The 18981-nt window shown below is 30.4% G+C and overlaps 1 protein-coding gene across 1 annotated transcript; it reads left to right on the top strand.

Moving 5' to 3' along the window:
- Window positions 1-11176: 11176 nt before the first annotated feature.
- On the top strand, window positions 11177-18981 carry LOC114182229. Its single transcript, XM_028069047.1, has 13 exons — window positions 11177-11460; window positions 12235-12286; window positions 12776-13051; window positions 13150-13224; window positions 13315-13373; window positions 13483-13621; window positions 14201-14297; window positions 14412-14478; window positions 15387-15485; window positions 15773-15862; window positions 16845-16999; window positions 18309-18410; window positions 18501-18981. Exons 3-13 carry the CDS (start codon window positions 12805-12807, stop codon window positions 18640-18642), a joined length of 1272 nt encoding a protein of 423 aa, XP_027924848.1. The 5' UTR covers window positions 11177-11460; window positions 12235-12286; window positions 12776-12804; the 3' UTR covers window positions 18643-18981.

The following is an 18981-nucleotide window of genomic DNA, read 5'->3' as shown; positions in this document are numbered from 1 at the left end:
CTATGAGCAAGGAAAAGAATTTACACAAGCTTGAAGCCACATTAGCCAAAACAACAGCCCCTGTCAAGGATTCTCGCCCAGGCTAAAGGTCCTCGCCCAGGCGAAAGGGTTCCTTTCACTCAAGCGACCCTTTCTCGCCTAAGCGAGAGCTCAACAGTGGCCATTGCAAGGTTCCAGCGGGTTCTCGCTCTGGCGACAGCGAGACTGCGCCTCGCTCAAAAATTAAAACCAATCGCCTAGGCGACACTCGAGTTGGAATCCAGGGGTGAGTCCCTGCTACTCTCGCTTAGGCGAGGGTCACTCGCTTGGGCGAGATTAGCATGTTTCTCACCTGTTTGCTTATGCAGTTCCTCGTTCAGTCAAACATACACACGCAACAACCATTTTCATACAACCACCAACAAAAATTTTCGACCCAAAGACACAAGAACAGTCCAGAAATAATCAAAATGCTTAGAAAAACGTAAACCCTAGCTTCCCTTACCTTTTTGGATACTAACACAGAGAGTGGTAACCCAAGCAAGAGCAATAGAGTACTGGAGCAAGCTCCAGAGCTAAAAACAGACATTCACGGAGTTGAGAATGGGGTACTAGAGAGAACCTAAGACAAAACCAGAGTTTTTAACTGGAAAAGAGGAAGGATGAAGTTGAAGTTCAACTTACCTGAGAGTACGAAAGAAAGGGAACTTATGCCCTAGCAGAGCTCTAGCTGGAATCAAGGGTGTTTGAGGGAGGGAGACAGTCTTCTGAAAGGAAACAAGTGCAGAGTGAATGAGCTGCAAGGGGTATTGGGAGTCCCCTACTAGGCTGACCTTGGACCTACGAAAAGGCCAGACCCAAAACTCATAAGCTGAAAGCAATGGAACTTACATTTACTAAATTCAGTTTTAGTATGAGTATTTTTAAATGGATTGATTTGATTTTTAATTTTAAAAATATGTAATGTCGATCTCTTTTTTAATTTTGTAACAATAAAAACTATAGTTAATTTTAAGAATATACGGGATTAATTTCGTATGTTTTAAATGGTTGAAAGACAATTACGAATTTAAAAGTATAAACCAAAAAATGAGTTCGACAAAAAGATATTGCAAACATTTTATTTATATTTATAATTAATTATTATTAAAAAAATTCGGTAATTTACATAGTTGTACTTGTATTCACTAATGTGTGATAAGAAAAACTTATTTTTTTTCAAATTAATAAAATGCAGCGGTATTTTCTCTCTCGAGATTTTTCTAAAAGTTAGTAAGACGTGTAAACACATAAAAATAAACAAGGAACCAAAACGAGTTTCATTAAATTGAAGTTTAAATCTAAAGTTTTTTTTTTTCCTTTTTTCTCTTTTCATTGTGTGTCAAGCATACAGAAGGAACAAAATCAAATTTCTTTTGCATAGTGAAAAAAATAGGGGGAACATTTTGGACAAATAAAAGAGGAAAAAGGGTGTGACAGAGGTGATAAGAAGAACAAGAGGAGAGAACGGGTGCAAAATACAAATTACAAAGGAGGTGTGAAAAGAAAGAGTTTAAGGCAAGGTCCATGTTTGTTAATGGGCTTAAGCCTTTTCTTTCATTTTTTTGTGCAATTCCTTTTTCACTTCACTCCATTCATTTCCTCTTTTCCAATTTCATTTCTATACCGTGTGTAATCCCATCAATCAGAAAAACAAACCAAAAAAAATATATTATATTATATTACAGACATAGAACTCGATCAATTAAAACATTAGTTTAACACAATTAATACATTGTAGAAATAATGTAAAGAGATATTTATATTCAATTACTATCGCAAAAGAAAATTATTTTAGATAATTATTTCAGTGTATAAGTTTTGGTAACGTGTTTCTAAGAATTTATGCGTTTGTTTTTGCGTTTACACAAAAGTTATGTATGAAGTGAAGTTCTTACTTTTACGTAACTGATCGAATTTGCCATATTATTTTTCATAATACTTAATTTTTAATATTTGGTTCATTTTTCACAATATACGTCACAATTTAAATTAAAGCTGATCTATTTTATTTTCAGACTAATCACATGTTCTTTCCTTTTATTCAATTTGCAATAATATATAAATGTTCTCCTTATATGTTTATAATTTTCTTTCTTTATTTATTTAAATTCGACTAAATTTATTTTTTTAAATACTGTAATACGTCGTATTTCGTTAAATTTGACCCTATAGCTTCTTTTCTTATTGTTTTCTATGTAGTAAGGCAAATTTGTAAAATTAGTTAAAAATTGAAAAGTTAGTTGAAACTTTCAAAACTAGTCGAAAATTGAAAAATTGGAAAGTGTTTGATAAAGTTACTCCATCAACAAAGTGAGAGTTATACAATATAATATATATTATATAATCATACATTTTCGACAATCATAACATCATATCTTACTAGCATAAAATTAATAAAATAAAACATTTTATAATAATATTTAAAACAGATAATTCAAAGTATAAAATAAATTAATAAAGTCTAACCAAAGATAAAACTATATAAATATAGCATTTATATAGCTCATTATACTAAAAAGAGTCTTATAACAAAATTTAATCATTTATTCTCTCAAAGCATTTCCCAACTTTATAAGTTGACTCTTCATTCTCTAGAAATATCTCTATACCTGTACTTTTATTTGCTCACATCGATATCATCGTAAAAGAGGAAAAATAAAACACAACAACCAACAAATGCAAGGGTAAGCTAGCCGAAAAGAAGTACATGTGTATTTATATTCACAGTATACTACACCATTTTATTATCAAAATATATATATTTACAAAATCCTATATATCACCAAACTCTTCTAGACTCGATTATCCATATACATGCCCTTAACATAGGAGATCACCGGAGGAGTGCATTTGTAGTAGTATTTACGCTCTACATAGTCATAAACAAAAGGGTTATCATCATACTACTCACAAAGTTAATTCCTTTCGCGTTTAGGACCAAACAAGTCCATAGACCAAAACTTCTTGTCACTTTCACCACATAACTCATTCTACTCTATTTGATGTGAATGAATATTAGAGTATTATGATACTTCCTTATGCTTTTCCTATGACAATGTGTACTCTAAGCCACCACCACGAAGTATTTTTCCTTGAAATTCCTTAAACATCATTATCATACATGCTCACACCCATGAACAAGCTCATCATCATCATCATCATCACATTTTCATACATCACTATACTCATGCATATTTATCCATAAATCAATCAACCATTAAGGTAGTAAACATAAATAATATTAACCAACAAACTACCAAAATTATCTAAAAAGCAAAACAAAACAAATAATGAAACTGATACTCAATGGTAATGCTTAGCGTCACATAACTTACAAAAATTGGAGCTCAACGACCTTATTAGCACTCAAAGCCAAACCCTTTGCAAAAAGTGGCGCTCATGAGAGAGCTTGGTGCTCAACACCCTGAAGCATAAATGACAATGTTGTATTTTATAATTTTATAATTTTGGGGGAACTTGGACCTATTTAATTATTCAAATTGTATTCCTTCCTTAATAATACATTGATAATAACAATTTTAAAACATGAAAAGTTTATATATACTAAAAAAGTTTTGTTTATTTCGAAACTTTATTAAAATAAACTGAAGATTGTTTAAAAACGGTGGTGTGTGATTTGTGATTTGTGAGTGTGATATCAACATTACTATTTTAAGTTCTTAATTTTAATGTCGTAACATCTTACCATTTGTTCAGTTTAAATACTTTATCACTGTCATTTTCTTATGTCAACAAATTAAAAATAATTATAGACATGTATTTATTTTAATAAGTTGTTACATAATTCGGATTTTTTTTACATATATCAGAAATTTAACCATATATGATAATGCATAATTAGATAGTAATATAATTTTGGTGTCTTGAAAATGTTTATGTTAGAGTCTATACAAAATTGCTAAAAGCATCTGATATTTTTTTATCCATCTTTCTATTAATTCATTTAATTATTTAAAAATATTATACTAGCAATGGACCCTAATGTCTTCTTTCTTCACCACTCAACACGATTTTCCTGACCCACCAAAAAACTGTTCACAACCATCGTAACTCACACTTTTGTTTCTTCCACGTGTTTTTCTCTGATTGGACCAGGCAAAGATACGTAAAAGCGTAGCTTCGTTGAAAACTGAAACGCCATGTGCTGCTCCACGTGTCCCGCAACGCCCGTCGTTTCGCGCAACAACTCTTGTCGTTTTATTGTGCATTTCAATGGCAACACGTGCGAGCCAGTGAAAAAATGATACACGTGCGTGCACGTGGAAGAGCCAGCAGCATTGGACGGTGTTGGATGAACTATTATTGGGAGTCTGGGACCAACATACCCTTGCCAAACACAAAAATCTAATTATTTGCTGCAGTTTTGTTTCTTTTAGAAGTTATTGAAAATTAAAATTATATGTATTATCATTATTATTATTTCAAAATATCTTAATCAATAAATCATCAAAGTTTTTTTTTTTCTAAAAAAAGTTGTATCCAAATTTGTTTTGAAAACTATTATGTTTAATATAATTAATTTAGAAAACTAGTATGGAAAAAACCACTCCAGAAAATCGTTAAAAGAAAGTCAATGACTCCAATAAAAACAAGCTATACTAGGTTGAAAAGTATATTTTATCGAGGCTTAATTATGATTTTGTTGGTTATATTTTATAAATTTTGTAACCTTTTTCTTAAAAAAAATCCGTGATTTTAGTTGTATATTGTTAATTAATTTCTATTTTTACTTTTGAATTTACTTTTATATAATTTGGATTTCTTAATCATTAACTATATGTGACTTTACTTGTTTTCTAATTTTAAAAATTATACTAAATCGTTATCTAATTATTCTTTTCATTCTTATGAAACAGTTACTATTGTGATATTTGTTTTTCTCAATTTCACTCTCTCAAGTCTAAAATAATTTGAATAAAATTATAGATAACTACAATCAATGGATCAAAACTACATAAAAAAATAGCAAACAAAAACTATAGTTTGTCAAAAATTAAGTTACTGCAATTGTTGAAAAAAAGTTATAAACCAAATTTGTGAATTTTATAAGCCTTAATTTAATTATTATTATTATTATTTTGGAGTTTAGATATGAAATTTGTTACCAGACATTGTTTGCATTTAGAATACATTTAATGGACATTTGTTGCTAGCACGTACTTATATATACATGAGATCTGAAAGAGACACTGTGATATTCGAATATGACTATAATAGTGATAGATATGATCTTTCACGTGTTTTGTAACCACCTTTTTGTGTCATAGTATTTCATCCGGTTGAAAAATAAATTATTAATTATAAAAGTGTTGAAAATCATGGATTGATTATTGAAGAGAATAACTTATAATATACAAGAGTGAAAAATATTATCAATAATAAAAATGTTGCAAATCATAATTGTTTATTGAAGAGTATAACTTATATTATAAATGTAAACTTATGATATCATTTTTATACACAACTTAAAGATTCATAAAGATAAAGTAACTATTTTAACATTGATTCATAAATATGAATATAAGTAGTTTAATATTTTACTTTTTATGTATTTATTTATATATTGTTTTCATAATAAATATAATTTGTTTTATGTTTCGTGAGATGTTATTTTTATAATCATGTATTCCCTTTTTATATCCTTTTTAATTTAATAAATTATATGTGATAACAAAATAATTAATGAACTTCAGAGTCTCGTCATATTTGAAATATACCAAGATTGATAATGATACTTAACATTATCTTACTTATAAGTACATTTGTTAATTTTATAAAATTGAATTAAAATTGAATTTTTAATATAATATTAAAGTTATCTAAATTATATATTTAATCTATCATACCACTTATTATCATCCTTTTCATAAATATATAATGTTATACTTGAAATATATTTTTTTTTGAAAATTCTACGAATAATTTTCTAGAATATTAATGTTCAACTTCAACGGTTTAAAAGTTGTATGAAAAATATTATATTTAACCTATATTTTATTTATCAATACTAAACCTACATGACAATAATATTTATATATATATATATATATATATATATATATATATATAAATAAAGACAAAATATGCATAGGAATCACAAGTTTTATTATTCTAGTCCCCCCAAATTCTTTTTGTTAGAAAACAAATATTAAATGAGATACTAAAAATATTTCAAACCATATTCATACAATAAGCATGCGTGTGTATATATAAAATAATTATGTTTTTACCTATAAAGGACATAAATAGTTACTAACAACCCAAACCCCAAGAAAAACACCAATATATTATATTTCAAAATGTCTCATAAAACCCCCTAAAAAGTCTTTGTCACGTGTCCTTCTTACTATATAATATTCCATCACATTAAGGAAAGATAACAATAATATTATATATATTGCACTCTAAAATCATACTATGATTCTACACTCAACACATAAAATCACAACTTCAACTTGAAGTAGAAAAACTATTTTCTACACATACTAGTCACGGTTTTAGATTATATCTAGCCAAATAATAACACCATTTGCACATTTTCTCCATTAGCCTTTGAAAAAAATGGTTAACACATGTTGTCAATGGTAATGGACCATGAGTGTCCCACCACATATAGTAGTTTTGCCAAACATATGAGACAGAACATCCTAATAAAATGTAATTACATGTCACCTTCTCTAAACAATAGAAGAGACAAAATAAAGACTCAAACAACCAATACTTTGATTAATTAGAGCTTCGATTTTCCATGTTTATTTCATATATTTTTTTCTAATCCATACTCAAATCCAACAACCTTAAAAAATTCACACAATGAATTTATGTTAACCTCAAGTCATGTTTCATTCCATTGTTAAAATATATATTAGTTAAACATTTAATGAGGTTCGTGTATATTCCACCCCCCACCTAGCACCTTGACCTAAACCTACATGGTGTGCAATTGTTATTTTACTTGATTTGGTCATGCACCAAACCAATCCTTATAACTACATTTAATGTTCATTAAACATTAAACAAATAGATTGGTCCATCTTCATGTTTGTCAAAGAGAAATATAAATCGGTGCGTACACGTTGTGCAAATTTACTACTTACCAAAACAACATGCTATATGATTTTCGTAAAAATTATAAGTTTAATTTTATTTCTCTTTATCCTTTTCTTTTTCTAATCACATTATATATATCACTCTTTTTTTTCTCTCTCTAGATTGGTTATTTATAATCATAAATTGTTTTCTTAGTGTAATCACCATATATGGTGAAACTTGAAATGAAAAGTTGTTCCCCAATGAAATAACACTTGAGTTTTCAGGTTAGTTTTCTTTGGTGAATCACCATATTCTTTAGCTTTCTCCTTTTTTGGCAAACACGACAAGTATAAGCAGGTTAGTTTGACTAAACAATGACAGGTTGACAAAATAATAAGTAAAACAAACAAATACAATAATATTTTTAAAAAAGAGCCGTAATAATACAACATAAATTTAATTTAATTTAAATTTGGTCTTATAGTGTGTTCGTGATAAGAAATTTTAAGAGGTTAAGTTATTTTCAAACAAAATTTTAAATGGCTGAAATTCTATAATTTTATGAGAGGTTGAATTACCTAAAAATTGGATTACTTCAAATTTCACATAAAATATCATGAATTAAGATTTTTAATATTATTAAGTTCATATATACTCTCTTTTTAGTCGAATTTTAACTGGGATTGATGCGGGTTGATTTTTGATTGAGACTACCTTTAGTTGACCTTTGGTTAAAGTTGACTTTAGTCGATATTTGACTAGGTTGATTTGACTGAAGATGACCTTTATCGACTTGATAGGTCCAACTCAATTGAGATTGACCTATGGTTTCGATTAATTGGGTTGATATTTGGCTGAGACGACCAAATTAAGTTGATCTTCGATCGTAATTGACTCGAGTCAATCTTTGGTTAGGGACGACTTGACCCAACTTTCAACCGTGATTGAATCTATTAACCTTCGGTTAAGACCGTCTCTTGTCGACCTTCGACTTGTCCCTCAACCGCCTTGACTCGACTTAACCGTCCCTTAATTTTGGATTTTCAAAATTCAAAAAAAGATCAAATCCAAATCCAATTAACTGGATTTAATTTAAAATCTAAAAATATGAATTTTGATTTGAGATAAATTTATTTAAATGTACTTAAAAATTATAAATTTGGATTATTATAGATTGAATTTCAAAATTTGAATATTTTACCTACCCTTACCCTCACATGCATTTTCCACTGCAAATTAACAACAAACCTAGTGTAAATAAACTTATATCTTCTTTGACATCGTTTTCTTCATAGAATCAACAACACTCAAGTTTCTTCATGTAAACACCACAATTTGAGAATGAGAACAAAATGAACCACTAATGCATATAATGAAAGTAACGTGCACAATGCCTTATCACATGTTGTGTTTGACAAAAACAAGAAGGCTTGTGAGTTGTCATGTGTAACTTTTCATGGCTATACCTGTGGATAATAGTCGTATATATTTTTGGAAAACTTTATCTTTTGTGTTAATTATAATACAAATCATATATATAGGTGTATATACAAATATACGTATTATACACTTGGAATAAAAAGGGAGTTTTTTCAAGATATAGAAAAGTCTTACATTTTATTATAAATTCATTTTGAAACAAGACTTATTAAACATAATTTGTACAAGCATTTTGAAGATTGAACTCAAACAAGACTCAAAAGAACCAAAATTTAAGTCAAGACCAACATTTAGTCAAACATGTTCTGTTTTTTTTGCAAGTTAATGTTATTAGGGGTTAAAAGGTATTTACATGATAAAAACAAATGAATTGAACAAGGTTAATTTAAGCATGAAATTTAAGATTCAAGTTATACATTTAAAGTTGGTGTGAAGTTATATATTTTTTAGTATATCTAATAGTTTCACATAATTTAAAGAGTTAAGGTTAAGAGTAATTTAATAGTCATTTTTTAATTTCAAAAACACTTTATAAAGATAAATTTGTGACACAATTTAGAACTCCAAAGTGAATACTACAAAGATATGGTGATTGACCTAATGATGTTATCACAATGAATTTGAGATTGAAATATTGACGTCATTTCTTAGAATGAAATATAGATTCTGAAAATGAATCTTTGTTTCTTTTAGACTTCGTTGAAAAAGAATTGATTTAAAATGTTGAAATATTTTTCTTAACGTTTTAATATGTCTTTTAAATATAAAATTTGACGGAAATTCAAAGTGAACAATATTCAAATATTTTTTTAATGAAATTAAAGTTGAAATATTGACCGCTATTAACATGATTTGCTAGAATGAGAGATAAGTTTCTAAAATAAACTATTATTTTTCTTTGACTTTTATCTAAAATAAATTGAGACAAAAGTAATTTAAATTATATTTTTTCACTTAACATTGTATATGTCTTTTAAACATGAAACTGGTGCATCATCCAAAATTTAAAATAAATAAATGCAGTAATTCATCCTAAAACAACAAGTTATATAAAATAGGAAGATTATTAAAGTTGTTGGTGAAGTATAAATCAAAGTATCTGAATGGACTTAGGAAGAATCTAAATTTAATTTGTGTTTAACATTAAAATTTAAAGTTCCATTTATGTTAATTAAAATGTAAGGTTCACCCATTAGGCTTTAAATTGGGTTAGTTATCAGTTGTTGTTGTTAACTATCTCCACCCGTAACTTTCTCTAGTTCTGCTCACATTTTATTTGTCTTATCGTGGAGCTTAAAACTAAATTTGGGTGTTAATAATTAATGGATTTTACATTTTTAAAGGTCAAACACCCAATTTCATCAAAGTTTTTCCAACTCTTATAATTCTTTTTTTTTTTACGTCTTATAATTAGTTCAATGTTGAGACGCAGCATCACATGTGGGAACATATCTATTTTTCATGGACAAAAATCGTATACTAATTATTATTTTTTGAGTAAGAACTTGAATTTTCATTCATCCAATAAATTTTAATTACCTATATATTAATTTGATGTTAATGTAAAATTTAAACCCATGACCTACTTCAATATATTATTTTTGTTGTATCATTTATTATTATCCTAACCTTAAGGCTTCAACACGAGTACTAACTTATATCAACAAACAAAGGTAAAAATATATAGAACTTGGATATGTAGGAACCTAAAAATGGAGACAGCTAAAATAATCTTCTATCTTAATTAATGCTTTTTATTTTCAGTGTTATATTAGTTATAGTTAATATTTTAAGAACAAAACATAAAAAATCAAGAATCTACATATAGCAAAGTTGTTTTTTTTTTTTGCAAAAAATAGATAAAATAATATTTACAAGAACTGGAAAATTATATTTAAGTTGTAAAATAAGTATATTGATATTTAAACATTTATTATGAAATAAACATATATTCTTAGTAATATCTTTAAAAAATGGACTACAACTTTAGTGAAATACTCCCTTCTTACATTTAAAAAAATAATCCCATATAATTTTATTTATTTCTCTTAATTTAAACTTACATACCATTTAAATTTATGCTGACGAAATATTGAATTGATGTAACATCTAATTTATTGAAGTAACCATTATACTTTTACAATTCCAATAGATGGTAATGATTACTAGAACAACAAAGATTTTTTTAAATTAAAATACAAAATCTATTTGTTTAAAATAATTAAAGGTTGATAAGCATGCATTAAAAAAATTGTAAACAACAGCAAAAAAATGTCCTTATATGACTTGTGATTTTTAATGGTTATAATCAAATTAACGAACTTTATTCTATAAAATTGTGACTGATAATATTGTAAAAAATTTTACCTGTCAACATGTATATATTATTTATTCAATAATCAATAACTCGAATTTTATAAAACTACATGAAAAATAATAATAAAATGACGCATTTATAAAATTTAAATAGAAATATTTTCCGTGTCCATTTTTTTTACAGTACTGGAAATGGAATGAATAAATCGACATAATGTCATTTCATTTTCTAACTATAGTTTGTGTGTCTCTATCTGAGAGTATATGTTAGAAGGAATGCTTAACGTGTGTATGTACACAGAATGCAACACAACATACTCTGTGTGTGTATATATATATAAACATGGAAATAGTGTTTACCAATATTAAATCAAAATACAATTTTCTACTTTTGTTTCCGCGGAAGGGTCTCTTTATCTGTCTCTGTTGCTCCCTTTGAAGCGAAAGCTTTGAGTCCCATTCTTTTGAATTTTGGTTCCGCGATCTTAAGTTTCATCTTCAGGGTGGTTGTGCTTCTGGGAACCTTTCAAAATCTCTGCTTTCTTTGATTTTCAGTTGAATTGAGTGGCACTCTTGTGCGTTCAATTGAGTGCTTCAGCTTCCTGATTTGCCACCACTGTGCTGTTAATGGTAAAAAACTAATTAGCATGGAAATATGGCTTGGTTTTCTGTTTGTCCTTTTTCGTTGGAAGTGATAAGTTTAAGGTTGGGAAGAGTGAGGAAAAGAAAAAATGATTGCAACTTTGAAAATTGTTCCTAAAAAATGTTTTTTTATTTGGGGGTATTTTTGATTATCCCAATTTGGAAAATCGGGTCAACCAAGCTCGAGTTTGATATTTGGGTGAATCTGGGAAAGGGTTTTTTTTGGATATCTTGTGTTTATGCATCAAATCAATGGAACATTTCTCTAAATTGTTTCCGAAAGTTTTGAACTTTCAATTTTGAGTTAGCTTATCCATTTTTGGAACATTACTAAATTACTGGGGCTTTTTTTTTTTTTTGAAGTTAATTCTGAAACTGTTAATAGACACGCTTTTTTATGATTTGGAACACGGAAGTTATGAAATGACGATGAATGAATGCGAATATTCCTCTGTATTTCAGCAATTGTTGCTTGTTTAGTTGTTCGGTTTTCCTTGGAAACCCTTTACTCACAAGAGTTTCAGCTGTTTTCTTGTTGAAATGAGGAATCTAATAAAAGCTTTTAGTTGATGCTACTTTACCTTTAAGAGTTGTCACCGTGTAAGCATGGTGCAACCTTTTGAAGCTTTTTCTCTTGTTGTCACAGTTAAACGTTGAATACGGACGCCACTTGTCATATCTCACGCAGTTCTTGTGATGTTGTTACTTTTAGCTCTATTTCTTTCTCAAACTGAAGTCTCTACCTGTGAATTTTTTCTGCAGAGAATACCAGAACTTTTGACTTGACTAGTCAACAGCCAGGGCAAAGGACAAGGTTCGTTGGTTAGATTAATCTTTAGTGCTTATTTTTAGTTAAGGATGAAGATTATGAAGGTTTTGGCTTATTTAGGAAGTGGATAATGAAGAGGGAATCATTAATGCTGCTGTAAACAAACCAAAAAAGGATATAAAAGTAAGGCTACTGACTAAAACATTGTCAATTTTAAAATGATGTGGACTGTCCCATTACATGTTAAATGTAATGGTGCTCGTGAGTAACCTACTACCACTTTTTTGATGGCTGACAACTTGCCATTTAATTAGTCAGGTTAATGTCTTTTTTTAGTGTTAATCTCTCAGCCTCCTTGTAAGTGTTTTCTAGAACTTTAATATAATGAACTGAATTTTTTGTCATTGGCATGTATCCCTTCCTCAGCATTTATTTTTTAAGTTTCTGCTGCTTGATGTCATGGACAATAGAAACTCACTATAGTCACTTAAATAGAGATTTTTGGGGTGATTCACTTTATCTTATTTGTACCAGCATTCAGTAGATATAGTGAGCCTTTGGAAATGGGCTGTGTGGTGTCAACTCCAAAGGACTCTGGTGGAAATAGAAGGAGGCCAGGGAGTATTGGTGAAGTTTCAGTGTATGTTCCTGGTTTGAGGATTCCTAAGCCTGTTGATTTTGCTCAATCACTTGGTGATTATTTGTCCAAGAATATAGTGGAACGCCTGTCTGCTCTTAGAACACGTATTGTTGTAATGGCTGGTCAAGAAGGTCCTACAATTACAAGAACAAAAAGAAAAACTCAGCATGGTTAGTACTTAATTTTAACAACAATGAAATTATTTTATGTTGAGTAAACTACTCTAATAACTTATTGATGCATCGGCATGGTTTGGTTTCTTCTGCAGGAGGTTCAACACTTGCTGATCTTGTGCAGGCTCTTGAAGATTACTTGCCTGTTCTTCTGGGATTAGTTAAAGATGGTAAAGCTTGTGTTTGTTAGTCCATTTGTATATGATGTATGCGCTCTGAGAGACAAGTATTGATTATTGTTGCCTATGTTTGTGGTTCAGGAAGCCATTTACAGTACAAAGTACAATTTGTTTGGGTGAATCAAGAGGATGACAAAGAGGTATCCGTTTTTTATTTTTAAAGCCCATACTTGTTTCTGGATTTGATGTGGAAGTTACTTTTATATTGGAAATGCTCATGATTTATTACATGATTGGCGATCTTTACAGGAAACAACCATGTCTAATGCTTGGTACGAGGTGTTGTCAGTTTTACATTTGATGGCAATGCTATCACTATCACAGGCTAACTTGTTACTGCTTCCAAGATCATCATCCAATGATGGTCATCAGCCCAAAGTATCAGAAGGTAGGTAGTAGAAATACTGCAAAAGACTTGGTCCCTGTCATTAAATTTATTGCCTCTTCCTGAATCTCTTTTTGGTTAATATAACAAACTGCAAAAATACATTGGAATAGATCAGATTAGACCTCAGACTGGAGACACTCCCAACATCAACACTTCACTCTTCTGTTGGTAAATAGTTACACACAAAAGAAATATTCTTGAAGTTTCCAAAAAATTCGTGTTTCTTCTTTTTTATGTGTGGTGGATGTGCTTTTGTATAAAAAGACATCAATTATGTGGACCCTTCACTTGGTATTTATTATTTGGATTATATTTCTATTTGATTAATGGGTAAAAATTGGCTAAAAAAGTATTTAATCAAGAAAATAATTCCTAGCTTTGATCTTTTCCATAACTAGGACTTGACATGCACGCAATACACATGCTGTGTTGGAAAGTTTATCTTAATACAAAGTATTCACAGTTGTTTCTACGTCTACTAGTATCATAACCAACTATCTAGCAAACGTAACCTTTTTATCTGATCTATACTTAACTTATTTGTTTTTTCATTATCTCCCTTTCGCTATCTGCTAACAGAAAACAGACGAGCCTCGGTTGATATCTTCTTAAAAGCGGCTGGGTATCTGGATTGTGCAGTTAGACATGTTCTTCCACAGTTACCTGCAGAACTCAGGTTTTTACATATTTAGCGCATAATGTGTGCGATGAATGGAATGTCTCACTTATTACTGTAATCTAAATGATTATCTTCTTTCTTTAATTGTCATTACTTTGTTTCTGATTTTAGGAGAAATTTACCCGTAGACCTAGCAGAAGGAGTTCTGCGAGCACTCTCTCTACAAGCATTAGGACAGGTACTAATGTTCCTTTCCTATGGACACACTACTTGAAGAGTCTATTCGTTACTTGTTAGTTAATGGCTAGACATTTTGTGTTTTATTAGCATTGTAAATTTATTGTGAACTTAATTTCTCACAAAGTTATGATATTCAATCAGTTGACTTAGCTTTGCCAGGGTATTTATGTATCCATTTTAATTGTATGCTTGGTTTTGAAGTCCAGAGGATTGGATTACCTGGTATATTGGTCATGATTTGGCACTACAAATGTCTTTTATGGAGACAACGACTCTCTTTTCACAACCCTGAAAAGTGTTTTGGATAGACATCAAATTGACCTTCCAACCTCATATTTGTATTGATTTCTTAAGAAAATTCAGGGCTACTTTTAGTTTTCTTGGTCAATCGGATTCTACATGGATTTTTTCTTTAAAAAAAAATGCAAGAATTGTCTGAATAAGTAGTTTTAAAAATATCCCACTTTTTTCTTATAGGGTTGGATAGTAAGCAAACTTTTCACTGCATGCTGAATAACTGAATCTGATAACTTTGCATTTGACTTTCAAGTCTCTTATTACTTGACTTTGTCTTCATAATAAAAGAAAGTGATGAATTGATAAGCATGGAAGGTTGAAGAGATGTTTTTTCCTCCCATCATATATGAATACCCATGAATTTTTGTTTCAAGTAATGTAGTAATAGTTATGATGTTTTGGTCTCCTGTGTCACTTTTAGTAATTTGTGTGAGGGTAAGTATATGTATGGTGAATGTTCTGGGAGAAAAGTTGCTTGGGTAGTGATACTAATATTGAATGGAAGCTTGGAGAAGGAGAAAGTTCAACATATAATACCTTTACTCTTCTTCAAATCCATTTTGTTAGATATTTGTTTATTTATTTCTTCCCCTTTTTCTTTTGTTTCAGGGTGTAGATATACAACTTGGAATGGCCATTGATAGCACCAAAGCCACACTTGCAGTGAAGCGCAGGCTTGCATGTGAGATGGTGAAATGTTGGCAACAGGTATAATAACTTGTGTTCTATGGGATCTAATCTGGATTGTTTGACTGTTTTTTCACTGGAAAATCACTCCTGTTTTTTTGGTTGTATCCTACATTTGTTACTGGATATCTTAACTTGTTTCTCTTGGATCTGTACTGTATTATTGTTAAATTTTTTTGTCCCTATGACAAATCTGTGTCATACATGCTCTGTTTATGTGTGTTTATGCCCTAATGTGCACATTAGTAAGTTAACACGGGTGCATTTGATCAGTATTCATTGCTTTGATCACATCGTCTATTTCACAGGCTCAAGATAACATTATGAATCTTCCATTAACAAATGGTTGGGGTGAAAAACATTGTCTCTTTGTGAAATGGAAATATGTTGAAGCAAAGGTATGTCCTTGCCCCCATCTATTTGCATATTTATAGTACTATAAATGGAGATTGATTTTCTGGTTTACTGGTTACCATATGCAAATATTGGAGATGAAAGTAAGAAATAGTTTATTTTTCGCTACAACTTCAAGATGAAATGTGTAGTTTATGAGGAAATTTTAGAAGTTGAGGGATTTAATATTCATTTGTCTTAGACCAACTTTAGCTGGAACTGGCTAGAGGGAATTTTGTTTGATTGTTCTTATCAGATACGTGTTTTGGTAATGCTGGGTGTATAACATGGTGAAATATTTGCCAAGCTATTGCTAATCTTGTGATAGATGGTGATGATTAAATCTTTTACTAATGCTATCAAGCCAAATACCTTCGATTTTCTTGAACCGTTATATTGTATCCTGTAGTACATCTTGCATTTCACTGTTAAATATACTATCAGTACCTAAGATTGTTTCAATATACTTTTCAGCGCAAGTTTATGTATATGTATTGTACACAAGTCTGCAGTCTGGAAGACATACAAGTATTCATGTTCTTGTTGTCTACTATGAACTTTTGAAAATTCCGACCTTCAAAGTACATTTTTCGGGAGCGTAATGCATATTCAGATCAAAACATTAGTCTACCGAGGACTCATTTTGGAGTAAGAAAAATATATATTGTTTTTGGAAAAAAAAGTGATTGCTTGGTTAATGGGTTACGTCTGAATTAATGAAAAGTTACTAAAGGATTTAATGGTCTTTGTTTCTGGATCTAGACTCGAGTGTATCTTTCGTAGTAGTGAAAAACAGTTTGATTTGGATATATGAGATAAGTTATCTGCATAGTAGCTGTGGTGTAGTTTGATGGCACAAGCACCATAGGTACTATGCCTTATATTGTTTCTTCTGCTTTCAGTATATTCATATTATATAATCTGGGAATGAGTATAGGGGGTGCGTTCTGAAAAAGCAAGTGATAATTTTGTTGTAATGATTACTAGGCTGCAGCATATTATTATCATGGTTTGATTCTTGATGAGGGAAATACAGAAAAATCTCATGGAATGGCTGTAGCTGCTTTACAAGCAGCAGATGAGTATTTCAAAGAAAGTAAGAAGTTGTGTGAGGCATTCAACGCAGCGTCTCCATTGTCAAGGTAATCCCATGTCTTCCCTATTACACAATTTTACGTTGTTTTCTTCTTTCAGAAAACAGGATTTTACCCTTCTTTATGACCTTGATGAATCAACAACATGTAATGCACTTATTTTCTAAATAATATAATATCATTGTTAATTGTTGTGGCTATCCTGTTGCTGAACCGGAAGTGCGTACTTGGTATATATGTGCCAATTTTCATTAACCAAGCAGATGTGGCCATTTTGTCTTATTGCAAAAAAAGTGCACTGTGCAATAGTAAAAATACTGGAGTGCACGTAATGAGAATGTGGTTATGTATGTGTGGGTGACAAGCTTACAATATTTTAGCAATATCTTATGATATGCTTATCTAGTTTTGGTAAAATGCACTTTTAACCCCTTTAAAAATGACTAAATTTGATTAGTCCACCAACCTTTTTCTGATATTTTTGGTCCATACAAATTTTAAAATTAAGAAAATGGTTCCTATCACCACTTACTGCGTCACTTGCTATCTCAAAATGGTCACTGATATAGCATGTCTACGCACATGTCACGTTCCCATTTTAAGAAATTTTCAAATTTATGAGGACAAAAACATTTTTTTTTTCTTCAGAAAACAACCAAATTTGATCATATTTACATGAACTTAAAATATGTTGAAGTCACCAAAAGTTGTTGGTCTGAGTTGTACTGGACTTACTTTCCTTAAGCAAAGTCTCAAATTCGATCTGGTGAATGAAAAATGGTTGAGATGGGAGAGGGGAGAGACCCTGTTAAAAGTGGTCATCTAGGTTTTCCTACAAAGATTAGTCTTCAACAAAGTTGGTCAATACTTCATAGTAATGACATGGTATAGAAAATAAATGTGTTAATAGTCTTTATTTTAACAATCTTCAGAGAAAATTACTGTGATTGTCGAAGAAATAGTAGCTCTTCATTTTCATGAAAGTTAATGACATGCTTGGTAGGAGAATAGTTTTAGCATATTCTTGCATGTGGTGTGGTGACATAATATGCCATTATGATCCTTCATTTCTTTTTGTACTTCCACTTTCTCCCTTTTAAACTTTTCCTTTAAGAGAAGTGAGTGATTAGTTAAATTTTTATTTTAAAATACTTTCGATTCTATGCACTACCTTTATTATTTTTTTAAGAGCATTTACCTGCAATGTCTTGTGTGTTCATCTCAGTTCATTGAGAGTTATCATGACCATGGCTTTGGCATACTCATCATTGTCCTTTTCTATTTCTCTTGGAGAATTATAACAACACTGTTGATGGTCATTTGCTGTGTATTATCTAACTGGGAGTCTTGGTTGCAGAAATCCACCCCCTTGGGGGACCATGAAGTATCTCTCTGAGAAAATTCCAAAGGATACTTCAAGCAAGGTTCGGATAAACCGAGATCTGTACTCTCATGAAAGGTAAACTTTTCAAAGTGCATGTATAAACATGTTACTTAACTGTAACTGATTAATTATTTTTGGCTAATAAAACCATATTTTGTGCTATAGGATCATGGAGACAGCACCAACGTTGCCTGATTTTTCCTTGGCCTTGAAACCAGATGAATATCAACTTCCTCAAGTGGACTCATCATGGAGAACAGAGAACATTAAAGTGGGACAAACCGATCCTAACCATCTCAAAGGGTGACAAGTGACAAGATACAATGAATTTGCATACCTCAGAAATGTTGGTCTACTTGAAAAATGTCACCAGCCAAAGGGTGTTTTTCCAATTCTTGTTAATAGAAAAAACAGATTAGTTTATTTGAGTTTTTTTTCTTCTTCTAACTTCTGCATTCCCTTTTTCATTTTATATATTAATTTCCTCCTTTCGTCCATAATATTTGAAAGATGCCCTACAACTAGAGGTGCAATGTAAATTGTCCTCTGAGGGAAAAGCAAGTGTCTCTTTGCCTATACCTGAATAATAATAACATTGCTATTTCATTTCATTGTAAAGGAGTCGTGTGTAAAATTGACTTTTGCA

Source organism: Vigna unguiculata, chromosome 4, assembly GCF_004118075.2.
Source record: "Vigna unguiculata cultivar IT97K-499-35 chromosome 4, ASM411807v1, whole genome shotgun sequence".
Taxonomy (NCBI): Eukaryota; Viridiplantae; Streptophyta; class Magnoliopsida; order Fabales; family Fabaceae; genus Vigna; species Vigna unguiculata.
Note: the sequence above shows the minus strand (reverse complement) of the source record. Positions and strands in the feature narration are given on the sequence as shown.